Source organism: Strix uralensis, chromosome 2 (assembly GCF_047716275.1).
Source record: "Strix uralensis isolate ZFMK-TIS-50842 chromosome 2, bStrUra1, whole genome shotgun sequence".
Classification (NCBI taxonomy): Eukaryota; Metazoa; Chordata; class Aves; order Strigiformes; family Strigidae; genus Strix; species Strix uralensis.
This window is the reverse complement of record NC_133973.1, coordinates 119,300,563-119,315,232: the sequence shown is the minus strand read 5'-3', so window position 1 is coordinate 119,315,232 and position 14,670 is coordinate 119,300,563. Positions and strand designations below refer to the sequence as shown.

Genomic DNA, 14,670 nt, shown 5'->3' with positions numbered 1-14,670 from the left:
CACTCTCTGGAAGCATCTCTTGCTTCCTGGTTTTTGTGAATTGAGCTCAGAATAGACAGCTAAGATTATGTCAAATCAATACCAGTCCAAACCATTGGATAACATTTAGGAACGGGTCATTGGAGGACTGAAAATGTAAATGGAAGCCCCACATGTGAAAACTTTGTTTTTAAAGCAATTTTGGAGCAAACATTAGTGATTTATACTAATCGCTATGCCCATTTGAACATGTTGAAGTTGGCCCTGGGAGAAGAATTGGACCAAAAACCAGTCATGAGTGGCAAAGGAGTTACATGCGATTGGAGCACAGAGTGTATAGATGGACTTTTTGGAAACACAGAGATAGAGCAGACATGAAGGGCAGGTATTTTGGAGATTCAATTAACACGTAGTGCCAGTATCCCGAATAAAAAGGGAAAGGAAGGAAAAAGCAGGAAATCACGAATTCACACTTTCAGTTAATTTCAGAGTCAGGAAAGTGAGGAGAGCAACCAGGTAGTAGGAAACTTCAGTGCATGGAAGGATGTATAGTATTGACTGCAAACATGGTGATGGAAATGGCAGAATTTCGGTGTAGCAAATGTAGGGATGAGAAATGAAGCATCCTTATAAAGGAATCTTGGATTTGCTATGGAATATTAATTTCCATGTGGAAGCAAACCAATTTTTTTCACCTAAATACTTTAGCAGCCCAGGAGAGACAATAAAAGACTTAGTCAAAGGTCTAAATGAAAGAGCGGAACCAGGAGAGGAAGAAAACAGTTGCAGGAAGGCTACAGGTAGCTGTAGTTGCTACATTTGAGATTTGTCACCTTTTTCTTTCTTTGAAGGAGACAGAAAATTGAGCAGAAAGTGGTGCTTTGACAGTTACATGTTGTGCAGCAGGTCAGAATAGGTGGGCTTTTCTGTACCTGGGTCAGTTGTCAGTCAGTGTTAGGTGGGCTTGAGATTTAAAATTAGAGTGAATTATTTTTTTTTTCTACTGGTATTTCAGCCTTTTGGTGGTTTTGGAAGATACATTTGCATTAAAGGTGTGAATTCACAGTTTCCCTGAACTGATAAATCCAGGCTATTTTGGCAACACTCCATACTTCATCTTCGTCCCTACTCCCTTCCGAGAATACAACTTACTTGCTCTTTTGTCCCACTGAGAACATCTCTGCTGCAAAATGAACTGTGGATCAGCATCAGCAGAAAGTCAAAGTGACAAATGTAACAAAAATTTATGGAGGATGGGGGTAACGCAGTGCTGTAAGGTCCCTGACCTTGTGTACCCTGCAGATACATAAGCAGTACTGCTGACACCTGCACAGAGGAGGGGGAAGACAAGTACCTGTCCTTCCAGGGCCATCTGGCACTTGGTGTGATCCTGAAGCCACACCACAGCTTTAATTGCTCCCAGTTTAAAGCTGTTTATATGGTTAGGATTGAGTCTCTTGATATATCATCTTAAATACTTGAAAATTACAACACAAGCTGAATTTCCTACATTGCCAGAGGAGGGTGCCAGACTGTGCAAGTACAGAAAAGGAATTCAGTGTTTAAATACTTTTAAAATTTTAACTAATTGGCCTGTTAATACTTTTCTGGAGTTGCCAAAACTACAGTTGGACCTTGGGTTTTTTTAGCCATCAGAGCCTTGTGCATAACTGCAATGTTGTGTGTGGTTTTATGTATTAGTGTTTTATGTTGCATATTATCATAACTTTGCTCTTCTGGCTATATTGTTAGGTTAATTTATTTTTGATTCCTGAGTATCCATAAAGCTTTTTTTTTTTAAGGACTGCTTTAGAATGGAGGTTGCAAGCAGTATCAAGGGAAGCAGTACTGCAAACAATTCGCTTACTTGAAGATCTGAAACTGGGGTTACCACTGTTCAGATAATATATAACATGTCTGATTAAATTTAGTGGAATCTGTTTTGGAGAAAATGTGTCTTAGTGATGCCTCATGAAATTATTATGTAAGCTGATGAAAGACACATTACTTAAATGTTTAGGTAGGGATACAGAAGAACAAAGTTTTGAGTTTCAAGTTACATGCTAACTAGATTTTGTGGAAGCCTCTTCAGTTTGAGAGCTATTGTTTTAAATCATACAGAAACTTTGATGAACTAAATAACTGCAATCTAAAATTGTTCTGGAACTACTAAAATAGTGAAAATATTAAAGTTATTTACACTAAAGGGCTCTGATTTGATACTGAGAGAAGTGATTCTGTTTGTGCCTTAACAAAAAAACTACCAAACTTTTTGGGGAAAAAAACAACTCTACTTGTCCTCAGTTCAAGAGAGTCATCAAGGAGTCTCAGTCACTTTCTGCTCTTGTTTTGCAGAATACTTGGTTGAAATTAAGTGAAATCAATGCATTAAATTAATTTTTTGTTGACTGTCTAGAAGTGAGCAATTTTTTAAAGACTTAGTGAGACACAGCAAATTCATTCTGGGTGTTAACCCCCAGCAAACAATTGAAAATAAAATGCCAGATGTGCCTGTATACACAGGTTAGAAGGTAGTGTAACTATCATAGAGCCCACATGAGCAAGACATATCTGTGTAGCGATAATGATTCTTCAGTACTCTTAAAAACATAACCTTTTAAAATGTAGAAATAGGTTTTTTTCCACGGCTTGTTTAAAAATGTCAAAATCTTCCTTTGCATTAAGGCTGCACGATGTGACTGTTGTAAGTCTCAAGGAACTCTAAAAGAGAAAGTGCAGTGGCGTGGTGAAATGAAACACTTCTGTGATCAGCACTGTTTGCTCCGTTTCTACTGTCAACAAAATGAACCAAATCTGGCAACCCAAAAAGGACCTGAGAACTTACACTATGGTACGTGCTGCTTTATGGCTGCTGAATGGCAAACAAGATACTTCCTTTAAATGAAAAATTTAAAGCTGCATGAATTATTTATTTGTTGCAATAAACTGTGTTAGAGACTCTGTTTTATCATGAGAGCTGAAACATTTTCAGGTAATCAAACAGTTTTGTAATCACTTCTTAAAAAAACAAATCTCTTTAAGTTAAGCATAATTTTAGTGTTGTGTCATCATGGGGACAGAAAATGTTTTCCTCTTTCATTGTGCTCCAGTTTGTCAATACTTGCTCTGTGGAAATAACTTCTTCTCAAAATGTGTTTTGGTTACAGAGAGCAGATAAATGTACTAAGAATTAAAAAAGAAATACATTAAATGGAAATAAATGAAATGGAAACTAGATGAGAATGGAATGAAAGTATCTAGATAAGAGAAATACATTGCTTTTTTTTTTTCTTTCTGTTAACAATAGGTACTGTGTAAATTTGCTGATGACGGCTGAATGCATGTTTACGTGGTTTAAATGGCAAGTCAGGCAAAGTTCAAATAAATCGGCTTTTTAAATGTATTTATAGCAACACAACTTCTTTATATGGCCATTTTCATACTCCAACATTTTGGTATTTACTCTTCTGAAGGAGTCTATATTCACATCTGGATGGAGCACTGATTTAGTGTTCACTTTTGTGTAAGTTCAATGCCAGAGTAGTGAGGTGCCTATGAATGATAAGTCTTATTTGCAGTTCGCACCTGTGATACAGTACTAATCAGGGGTGTTAATGTTATCTGATGATGGACGTTGTCTGAGTTGCTTACTGAAATTTGCTTTGATTCTGAAAAAGGGAAAAAATTTCTAAAAAATCTTTTTTTACCTTTTTAGATCAAGGCTGTCAAACCCCACGAACAAAAATAACAGTAAGTACATATGTTTAACATATATATAACAAAATTAGATGTATTTGAAATGTGAGATCCTGGTGGCTTAAAGGGATGCTATTAAAAACAAAAAAATTAGTATCTTTGAATGATAGTACGCTAAATTTGTGGAGGGTTTTAGTCTTTTTCACATCAGTAGTTGAAATTAAATTTTTAAAAGTTCATATTTTGTCTTTTCAATGTCTTCTGGGAAACCAAATCATGATCCATGTATTTTACATCTATAGTGCATGAGAGTGTTGCTTAAAAGTTAATCCACAAACTATGTGTATCTTATTCACAGTTTAGGTGAGTATAGAAAGGGAAGATAATTTCTCTGATCAGTTAAAATATTAAGGTTGCATCTCAGCATTGAAAGGCTGAAAATAAAGCTTCAGATCTTAAATTATAATTCCTAAGAGTAGAATAATTAATGTTGAAAGTCTGATTGCTGCAGGTGACAGAGTGAGGAAGCATAACCTTTTGCAGGATCACTGTCTGGGAAGGTGGGGATCATGAGTAGAGCAGCAGCCTGTCATTATGAGTTTCAGTTTTTGTCAGCTTGTCAAAAGTGTTATTAATTTTTTTTGTTAGCTTAGTGTATTTTGTTTGAAACTTAGTTTTGTTTTGATTTATTTGTCTCATGGAAGATCTCAGAAGTGCCTATTTTTCCATGAAAAAATCGGCTCAACTTTTTAATGCAAAAGTCTTCTGTAAGGTAAATCTTAGATTTAAATGAAAGTATTTTGATAGTGTTATAAAATATATTAATGAAAACCACAGAAAATAAGATTGCTTAGGTAACTAGAGACATCAGACAAGCTAAACTATCAGATTAGAAACATCTAGTATTTTATGTTTAATAGCTTCTAGTGCTGTTCAGTCCATAAATTTTAAAAGATAATATAAAAGCTATTTGTGATACAGTATTTTTTTTTATATTTTCGAAAGTGTATACCTGTTAAATAGTATACTGCTGTTCTTATGACGAGGGTAGATTTAGATTAGATTGGATATAAGAAAGGAAGTTCTTTACTGTGTGGGTGGTGAGACACTGGAACAAGTTGCCCCAGAGAAGTTGTGGATGCCCCTCCCTGGGAGTGTTCAAGGTCAGGTTGGAGGGGCTTGGAGCAACCTGGTCTAGTGGAAGGTGTCCCTGCCCATGGCAGGAGGGTTGGAACTAGATGATCTTTAAAGCTCCCTTCCAACCCAAACCATTCTGTGATTCTGTGTTTCTATGACTTTCTTTTCATATTTAAAAGGATATGTGGGGCTTGTCTTACTACACATGACAAATAAAAGTGACAGACTGTTTCTCAAATCATGTTCTAAAACAGGTGCTAGGGGACAAAAACCATGTCAGGAACAAGAGTGTTTTTACCTGTTGACTTGTAAGGATGCAGTTTGAACGTTATGTGATGTTCCCGAGTATTTATTGTCACTGTTGTAGAGCCAGCAGGGGGAGCTCGAAGTTCATACATTAGGTATTACAAAATTGTTTAGAAATAATATTTTATTTAGAAATACATTTTTTTTAAATGTGATCTTTGGACTATAGTATAGTTCAAGAAGGTTAGACTTTGAGCCAAAAGTTTGTTATGCTACTTATAGTGAATTCTTCTTACAGCTAAGATTATTTTTTAAGTTCTAAAACAGCTTAAATTGCACTTTCATTTAAACAAAAATGTAAAAAGGAATATTTTAAGATTATCTTAAATTTTAAGGAAAAAAAAAAGCCAGAAGCTGTTAATCAAAGCAATTTGTAAGAGTGAAATATATAAGTGAAATAAAACTGTGTTAGATTCCTTACAATGGCAGCTCACTACTAGAAATGTAGAATAGCTTGCAATTAAAGAATAATAGTTGGTGCTATTGTGTTGTGCTGTTGTGAGCTTCCTCTTCAGTATCTCATACATGAAAAGTGTCAACTGATACATTAAATCAAGAATTTTGTGTTGAAATCAGTGTGTTGCAACAGCACGTTCTCTTTTATTTGCTTGTTTGTAGGGCTCAGCACCACCACCTTCTCCAACACCTAACAGAGAAATGAAGAACAAGGCAGTTCTTTGCAAGCCTTTGACAATGACGAAAGCCACATACTGTAAACCTCATATGCAAACAAAATCTTGTCAGACAGGTAACTCTTGAACTGTAGTGGAACTACTCATTTCTTCATTGCAGATTTTTTTAACTGTTACTGTATTGGAACATATTGCAAATGTTCTGATCTTTTTCCCTAAACTGCAGGTGTAAAATATATTTAAGTACCTGGCAGTGTTTGCCTTTTTCTTTTTTCTTTTAATAGAAGATGATTGGAAAAAAGAGTATGTCCCAGTGCCTATTCCTGTACCTGTCTATGTTCCGGTGCCTATGAACATGTATAGTCAAAATGTTCCTGTTCCTACAACAGTTCCTGTTCCTGTAAGTGAGACTTTAGCTTCATTTTTAAGTTGGAATCCATTCACGTGCATGTGTGGGACCACTTTGTGGTGTTAACTGTTCTCATTCTGGACAGATGCTGCAGCACTGTTTATGGAAAAAGCATTAGAATGATTGTTCCTTAGGACCTATCTGCCTGCTTTCAGTGTGAAAGGTCTTCTGCTGCTGAACTTTTTAGGATCAATTCTGAGTGATACTTTCGAGTTTGCTGAATAAGTGTTAAACAGCAAGATTTGTTCTGGTAACGGGGAAATTGAAAGATTGTGTTGGGGAGGGATGGCAGGGTGGGATAAACAGAAGGAAGAGCAGCAAAATAAATGAACCTTGTGCCAGCAAAAGAAAATAACTCTAAGTTAAATTTGTTATCACTTAGGTACCAAATTTCATCCAAATGGTAGAAAAAACCTCCTGAATGCCTAAAATTCCATGTTTCACAAGCAGGCCACTAAAACAGGATGCTGCTTTCTCCAAACTGTTAGTCTGAAGTTAGACAGGTTTGAAGCCCCAAAGTACCTTCTGTTCTTACTTTGATCTGCTATATTTTGTCATATTTTTTCTGTATCCTTTCCTGCTTTCCCTTCTCAATCATTTATATTGAATTTTTTCAATTGAATTGAATTATATTGAATTTTTTTCAAATGTCAACATTTTTTTGTTAGCCCACACTGAAGTGGTATGTTTGTAATCTGTGTTAACTCTGTCTTTTAGAAGAGGGGTGTAGAGTTTGTTTCTGTGTTGACTGCTGTTGATGCTTTGTTGCAGCATTTTTTCTAATTATCTCTTCCTCCCTGTCTGCATAGGTGCCAGTTCCAGTTTTCTTGCCTACTACTCTGGATAGCAGTGAGAAAATCCTTGCAGCAATAGAAGAGCTGAGGGAAAAAGTGCCCTCAAATCCTCTGGAAACTGAGCTACTGAACTTGTCAGAGATGGTATCTGAACATGATGGAAAAGGTGAAGCTTCTGATGTGTCCAGTGAGTTTCCTGCTGAGTTTTTGGCTCTTTGGAGTGCTGGGGGGTGTGTGTGGGTGTGTGTGAATCGAGAGGAAGGTGGCTGGTTTTTTTTAATTTAGGGAAAGATTCTTTGACTACAACAGTGCTATTATTGAGTTCTTACATTAAGTTGAAATCTTAATTCTTTTAAACATTTTAAAAGATCATTTTAGCACATTTGAAGTACAGAAAACTTTCTGAAGCCTGTTGTGTCACTTCAGTGTTCTGTACCAGACCTCTGTCTTTAAAAACACAGGCATTCCATTCGCTTGTGCCAGCTGCTTGGCTGATGGCAAGCAGTAATCCAAGATTGCAGGCACAGGTTTTCTTCTCAGTGTAACTCATACCAAGCCAAAATCAATCAATTTTTCCTCCCAGAAAAACCCAAGTCAAAAGTTTAGGGAAGGTGATCTCTAGCTGTGTCTTACAGGAGTGAAAACAGCTTTCTCTGAACAAGATGAGATATGACATGGGTCTGATATCTTTGTAGTAACACGTTACTAGGCACATTTTACATGGAGTGTGGAGAAGTGGAGACTGTTAAAACTAAGACAAACATAATTTCACAAATAGAACTGTGGTCATCAAAACCACGGGATCTAATGATGCTTTCACTCTTGATCCTGACCTGCAAGTATCATCTCTTTGAAGATAGCAATGCATCAGCTGATAGATCATTGGGGTTGTGATGCTGAAATGGGTTGTCATCCCACCTTAAAGGAGAGAACTGTCAGGGACAACTTTACAGCTGAAGATCAAAAAATTCCGTGTATCCTGTAATGATATTTTCAGAGTGCTCTTTGACCCTCTTTCTTGTCTCTGCCTGCTGAAATCCTCAAGTCTCTTCTGTATCTTTGTAGGAGAATTTGACTTCTATTCCAAAAGCTAGATTTTAAGGTTTTTCCATCACTCTGGTGAAATTTTGGGGTTTGGTGGTTGTTTGGGTTTTTTTTTTTTAAGCTCTTTGAACAGATGTCTCAAAAGATGTTGATAAATGACATGAACTTATGCCTTGGGGCTGGTATATAGGAGGCCAGGAGGCTTATTGTTTGCCATTTCTTTCCCCACTAAAGCTGGACATTTCTGGTAGTGCTACAAGGTTGCCATTTGCAGTTCCTTGCTGTCTTTTGCTAAGCTCTAAGCTAGCTGAATGAGTAGATTTATGGGATCAGAGCTTGCTCATTTGCAGAGAACTGAATTTGGAGAAATGTCTTTGCCATAAATTGGAAAGAGGTCAAGCTTTTGTTTCTGCCTGCCTGCCTGCCTTGTTTGCTTTTGTAGGATCTCTTTTACAGACTTGAATGTCTGTTCTGTTACAGGCAGAATCATGTAGAAAAATAGATAGTTAGGTTTGTCAAGCTTGTTTGAATTCTGTGATTGGTTGATGTGATCCAGATTTGCCAGTATTTGATTTTCTATACACATGCTTTGCTGGTTCATCTTAATGAAGGACGGATGGGCTAGTAAGTATCTTTTCTGTTCAGATTGGAGAAGTAAATCTGAGATCCCAAAACCAACAAAACATAGGATGGTGATGAGCAGAAAAAGCAGCTTTAGAACCAGGCAGTTTGTAATGCTCTACATGTGCCGTGTTTTGACTAATCCATGTATTGGTTAAAGTAATGAGAGCTTTTCCTTTTTTTTTTTTTTAAACAGGTGTGATAGTTGAGTCAAATATACTAAACTCAGAAGCAGAGTCACGAACAAGCTTGCCTGATGTTCCATATGAACCAGACCTTGATATTGAAATAGACTTTCCAAGAGGTATTTTGTCTGTGATTTTAATAAATATTGTGGGCAACAATAGACATTGTGGGCAACCGTTGTACTTTGTTTCATTATCCTTTCAGAGAAGCTTTTTGATTGCAAGATCCACTTGACTGACTGTTAGGTAAAACTGCCATGTCTTTGCAAGATTAGGGACTTCTGAATTAGTTCTTCCATCTTTCTAAATACAGTATTTGAAGGACAATGCAAAGAAAAGGGGGAATTAACCTTTCACAAACAAACTTGGCTACATCACTTGGTTTTGGACATGGATTTAGGAAAGCTGTCTCGAAGGCTCAAAGTCTCAGATGGCATGTGTCATGGAAAACAGTAATGAATGCGCTTTTCAATCACCACATATTTCCATGGGAAATGATGATTTAGAGCAGAAATGACAAAAGGGCAAATTTCCCACTCAAGTTTGTTAGAAAATTGTAAGCTGGTATGCTGCACATCACTCCTGTTAGCTTTTAGTGTCTTGTTAATGTCCATACCTATATTTGAAAAAGGTAGTGTTTACTTGAATTATCAGGAAAATCACTACTTTGAGACCTTTCTTGAAAGAATGTCTTGGTTTTATGTATTACAATTTCTACTACTGTACATAACGCAGGCAACATTGTCTGTTTCCTTACAACATGTCCTAATCAATCCAAGATCCAAGCATGCTCCTAGTTGTAGATAGTGTCTCCCTTGACATAGCTTCTCTTGGACATGTAACTCTTATACGTCCTCTGGGTAGCTTCTATATCTGATGTTGAAAGTCTCCTTTTGCCATAAATATCCACACTAGATGCCCAGACTGGGTTTCTCAATTTGCTGTATGTGTAATTTAAATTCAAGTCTAGAGGTTAGTCTGACCTTCTTAGTCTTAGGAAGTTTATTAACCAGATGCACACTAGATTTTTAGCCCTCTTTATAAGTGAGGCTTGGTACATGAGAGAAAAAACATGGAAGAAAAAAAATAAAGTGGAATAGTAAGTAATAGTGGTTTGTAGTAGATACTGATTGTATTGAAGTGCTTCTGAGGTAAGATTCTTTGCGGTAGCAGAAGGACTGGTGCTTAGTCTAGGGCAGCATTCTTAAGTCTTTGCATGTGAGTCATTTGGACCAGTTTGGTGACTTGAGTAGTAAGATGTTGAAATCAGGCTATCAGAAGAGCATTCAGTTTTGAGTGAAGACATTATTTGATGGCTAAATGAGGGATGAACCGTCTTCAGTAAAGTAAATAAGGGTGGAAATTGGTACATTAAATCCATTCATATGTTGTCTCATTCTGCTCTGTTGCCTGAAATAGTCTTTTATCTTACCCCTGAAATGTTAAATAAATAAATAGTATTTTAACATATTGCCATATATCTGTTTACCAAAATTACTGTAATATCCATCATGAGCTAGTCCTCCACCACTTGTATATAATACAGACTAAAACAAGTTTCTCTGAAAGAGTTTACATTCTGATTCTTAATGTTTTTAACCAAGTAGAATGTGCTATATAAAATATGAAACATGAATAGAAATGATGGAAATACATAAAGTGCATGTAGTAAGTTAATTTGTATGTTTTCCACTCGTAGCTGCTCGTTCTCACCGTAATGCAAACATCTTAATACCAAAGACTGCCTAGGCAGGAAAAATTGTATAAGGGTCCATAGTAAGAAATGCCTTAGTGACTTGTGATAGTGCTTGAAAGTGATGAGCATTGTGTCCTTTACAATTTATTTAGAAATAAACATTTTTATAGCTTTGTCTTACTTTCAAAATAAGAATAGGCTTATCTCGTCTCGCTGAAATCCAGTCTTTGGTAATGTTTATATGTGTGCTTTTGTGGACCTGGTATGTTAATGCACAGTGATATGGTTTATTGATTTTTCAAACCAATATTATTCAAAAGATGTTTAGAAGTAAGTTTCTGTTAATGTATTTTCAGCAACTGAGGAACTTGATACAGAAAATGAGTTCTTGTTACCTCCTGTTTTTGGGGAAGAATATGAGGAACAGCCAAGGCCTCGGTCCAAAAAGAAGGTAATTTTGTCATGCTATTAAAAAAAATCAAAACCACAATATTTAAGTGGGCAAAAACATGCCAGTTTTTTTTTCCAGTTCTCATACTGCTCTAAACGTATTCCTACCTATTCATACCTAATATCCTGTCTTTATGATGTAAATTGATGTATTTCAAATAATAAAATTATTTCAGTCGTATATCTGTTGCAGTTAACTGTTGGATTTAATAGGAGTGTGACTTCTAAACTCTGATCCCATTTTTGCTTCACATTGGTAGAAGTGTTGATGAAATGTGCTGGTGTGTGTATACTTACTGTACTCTTAGTGTAAAGCTTTTTTACCTTCTACTTTGAACGAAGCTGTCTCGGTGTTTAATTTGATAATAAACTGGAAGAATGTTGGCATTACCATGGCTTATAATGGGAGCTATAACACCTCCTATATAAAATAGTTTAAAAAAATTTTTTTATTTGCTTGTAATTTTCCCAGATTTTATTTTCAGTCAAAAATCTTAGCTTAGATTTTGCAAATAAATTAGCCATATTCTTTTATTTAGAAGGAAACTAATAAGAAGTAGAGTTTTTGGTGCCTTGCACAAAGCTGAAATGGTTTTGTTGCAATAATTGCAGTAGATATCGCAGCTTTAAAAAAACCAGCCAACTTCCAGTAAAACTTTCTAAGAATAAATGTGTCTTTCTAGTTCTAAATTTGAAGTCTAAACTGTCAGTATTATCTGCTGGACATTATCCGCATGTCCACTGTTGGACGTGCTTTAATTTGGGACCAGTGCTGGCTTTTCCACTGGTGGGTTCATGGGTTCATTTGAGCTTAGAAGTTGACCTTCTGACATAAATTTGTAGCATCTTTAACTTCCTGTATGTTAACACAATGAAATTCTATAAATACACCGAATTATTTGGTGCATCATGTGTTTAATATCATTGCTTAATATGATATAACCAATACAGCAACTCCATTATCAAAAATTATTCTGTTAGGAACCAGTTTGAAAGGCAACTTAGAAATGTCTGTCAGCTTAAGTAAATACCGTCCTTAGAAGTATGGTCAACACAGAAACTACCTGCTGAATGAAGCATGTGTTTCTTTGCACTGAACATTCAGTTTGTAATTTGGCCTGCAGCTTGCTTATTCTGCCCAGCTTCTGTGTTATTGCCATTAGTGGCTCTCAGCAGTGTTAACCACTGTGTTTCAATGGCAGGGGGTGAAGAGGAAAGCGGTGTCAGGATACCAGGCTCATGATGACAGCTCTGAAAACTCAGAGTGTAGTTTTCCATTCAAATACGCGTATGGTGTAAATGCGTGGAAGCACTGGGTAAAGTCTCAGTATTTAGATGAAGAGCTTCCAGAATTAGAGGAACTGAAACCAAGTAAGTATTTCTAAAAATCTGTCATCCAGCTTCTTACTTGGTAGGGAGAATTTCTGTACTTGTCTGATTTTCAGCTGGAATTTTTAATAGAGGTTTTCACATGTCCCTAATGTTCTTAGAATGTCTGGCATTATTTTACATCAGAGTTACCAAACTCCTTTTCCTAGTTTTCCCTGCTTGGTTCAAAATGCTGGGTCTCGTACTTCTCATGCAAGCCAGGACAGCACGTTCCTGGCTCTTCTGACTTTCTGTGACCATTTTGATTTTTTTGTTTGCATCCTGGTTTCCTAACTTGCCTTGGAGTTCGCACCTTTTCTCGACTTCTAAATTGCAAGGGAGGGGCATCCTACTCTTTGTCCTCAAAAGAGATCTTCATGTGAGGCTGGCATTACCTGGCTGTGGAGCTCTGACATGAGGTGGCCTTCGCTCCTGTGGAGCCTTGTTCTCTTTCTGCGATGCTCCTCTGTGTGTACTTTTGTACTGTGAGGAAAAAGGGGGATTGCTGCTACTCCTGCTGTTCTTCAGCTCCCACATGCATCTTAGCACACTTGCATTATGCTGTTGGATCTTTGGAAAATGCTGTTTCCCCTGAAGGTCTCCCTCTACAGCACTGTCTTCACATCAGCATCTTGGGTCACTTCTCTGTCATCCTCAGCTGTGCATGACAGTACATTAGTCAGTGAGTGATACTGCATTTGGTTAGCTAGACTTTTCTCTGATAGCCTTGTTTATTTTAATACAGACCTAATATTTGAACTACTTAAGTACATTTGGACTTGTTCATTAGTTAGTGGAGAGGACATCAAGTCAGTTTCCCACTTTCTAGTCCAAAAATACCCCATCCCACCCTCACTGTGTAATAATTCTGTTGTATAATGTAGAATTTTTTCTCTATTTTACAGCAAAGTCTGTGAAATTAAAGGAAGATCTATTATCACATACTTCAGCTGAGTTAAACTATGGGTTGACACATTTTGTCAATGAAATTCGAAGGCCAAATGGAGAGAACTATGCACCTGACAGCATCTATTATCTGTGTCTTGGGATTCAGGAGGTTAGTAGAGGCTGTAGAGATGGGAAGTAGAGCTGCTGATTTGACTGTAACCCATTTCAGTGGAAGAATGGAGATAATATGGATTTACTGGCTAGGAGTATATAATGACCATGATCTGGAACACAGGCTGCTGTGTGTAAATCACATTGTAGAAAGCTGTATAGGAAATGAGTTTGCAGACCCATCCTGAAAACTCAAATGCAAACTGGTATATTGTAATAATTTTAAGCTTCTTTCTAGGTTGAAGCAAGGAATTTGCAGTCTGAAATGACAGTTTTTCCAAATGCTGTGCTGCATTTTGTTTGCTAAAGATGGCTTAAAGCAAAAACAGAATGAAGCAAGGCATTGTCTGTAAATGTTTTACTAATTCATTTACTTAGCTTATAGTGGAAACAAGCTATTTGAAGTGTCTTTTTGGGAGAGTGATTTACTCAATATTGCAGACTGTGGGAAGTCAGGCTTTTTTGCAGAGTGCAGGAAATTCTGCTATATTGACTGTCTTCCACACCCTCCCCACAAATTGTAATTACATCGTATTTTGAAGATAAAGGGAGTCAGTTTAGATGTATCGTATGTGAAGGCAGTAACATATTACTAGATAATTAGAACAGCTATTCCACAGCTTATCTTTTACATAGAGGCTATCTTAATTTTTGGTACCTAAGGCAAATCATAGATGAAATAAGCAGTCTTCAGAGCTGAGAACAGAAAATTTCATTCAAGTTAAAGGCGATGAAAAATGTATATGATGCGGAAAGCAAGCTGTTCACAGGCTTTGCAATCCTGCTTCAACTGTTTCATACTTACAGCAGAGGACTTGAATCAAATAACAAATTTGTAATCAAAATATTTTTAAAATAAATAGTACCTCCACTAATTTTTCTATGTTACGAGTATGCAAAATTAAGGAGTTGATATCTTTACTTCATGGTTGAAATTTGAGAAGCGAGCATTCATTGTTTGGCATTTTAGTCAATATTGCTACAAGGCATGTTTCAAATTCAGCTAGCTTTCTGCTTCTGCACTTGCATGATATACTGTTTCTCTGTATCTTTCTGTTGAATTGAAAATACTCATATTAAGCTGATAAATGGTAACACAAAGTGAGGTATGTGTTTATAAAATGGAACTGAACTAAATTTTTTTTCTTTCACTCTTTGTGCCATTGACATTGTTTATTTTGCCTACTGTGAAAGCTAGTTATATGTAAAACTTTTTCTTCTCATCAGAACCAAAATTTGTGTGGCACAAAGCAATTATCATGATCCTAATACACATACACAATGCTGGAAAATT

At 36.5% G+C, this 14,670-nt stretch overlaps 1 protein-coding gene across 14 annotated transcripts in view; it reads left to right on the top strand.

Moving 5' to 3' along the window:
- ZMYM2 (zinc finger MYM-type containing 2) overlaps positions 1–14,670 on the top strand; it is a 99,469-nt gene that overhangs the window by 76,045 nt on the left and 8,754 nt on the right. For 12 of the 14 annotated variants that reach the window (XM_074860086.1, XM_074860096.1, XM_074860094.1 and 9 more), the window contains 9 exons: positions 2,665–2,830; positions 3,695–3,729; positions 5,737–5,866; positions 6,035–6,150; positions 6,969–7,140; positions 8,815–8,922; positions 10,856–10,950; positions 12,152–12,320; positions 13,223–13,374. In XM_074860086.1, the coding sequence (XP_074716187.1) occupies positions 2,665–2,830; positions 3,695–3,729; positions 5,737–5,866; positions 6,035–6,150; positions 6,969–7,140; positions 8,815–8,922; positions 10,856–10,950; positions 12,152–12,320; positions 13,223–13,374 (1,143 nt within the window). The remainder of the gene's footprint in view (positions 1–2,664; positions 2,831–3,694; positions 3,730–5,736; positions 5,867–6,034; positions 6,151–6,968; positions 7,141–8,814; positions 8,923–10,855; positions 10,951–12,151; positions 12,321–13,222; positions 13,375–14,670) is intronic. The other 2 variants (XM_074860092.1, XM_074860093.1) reach the window with 2 other exon arrangements.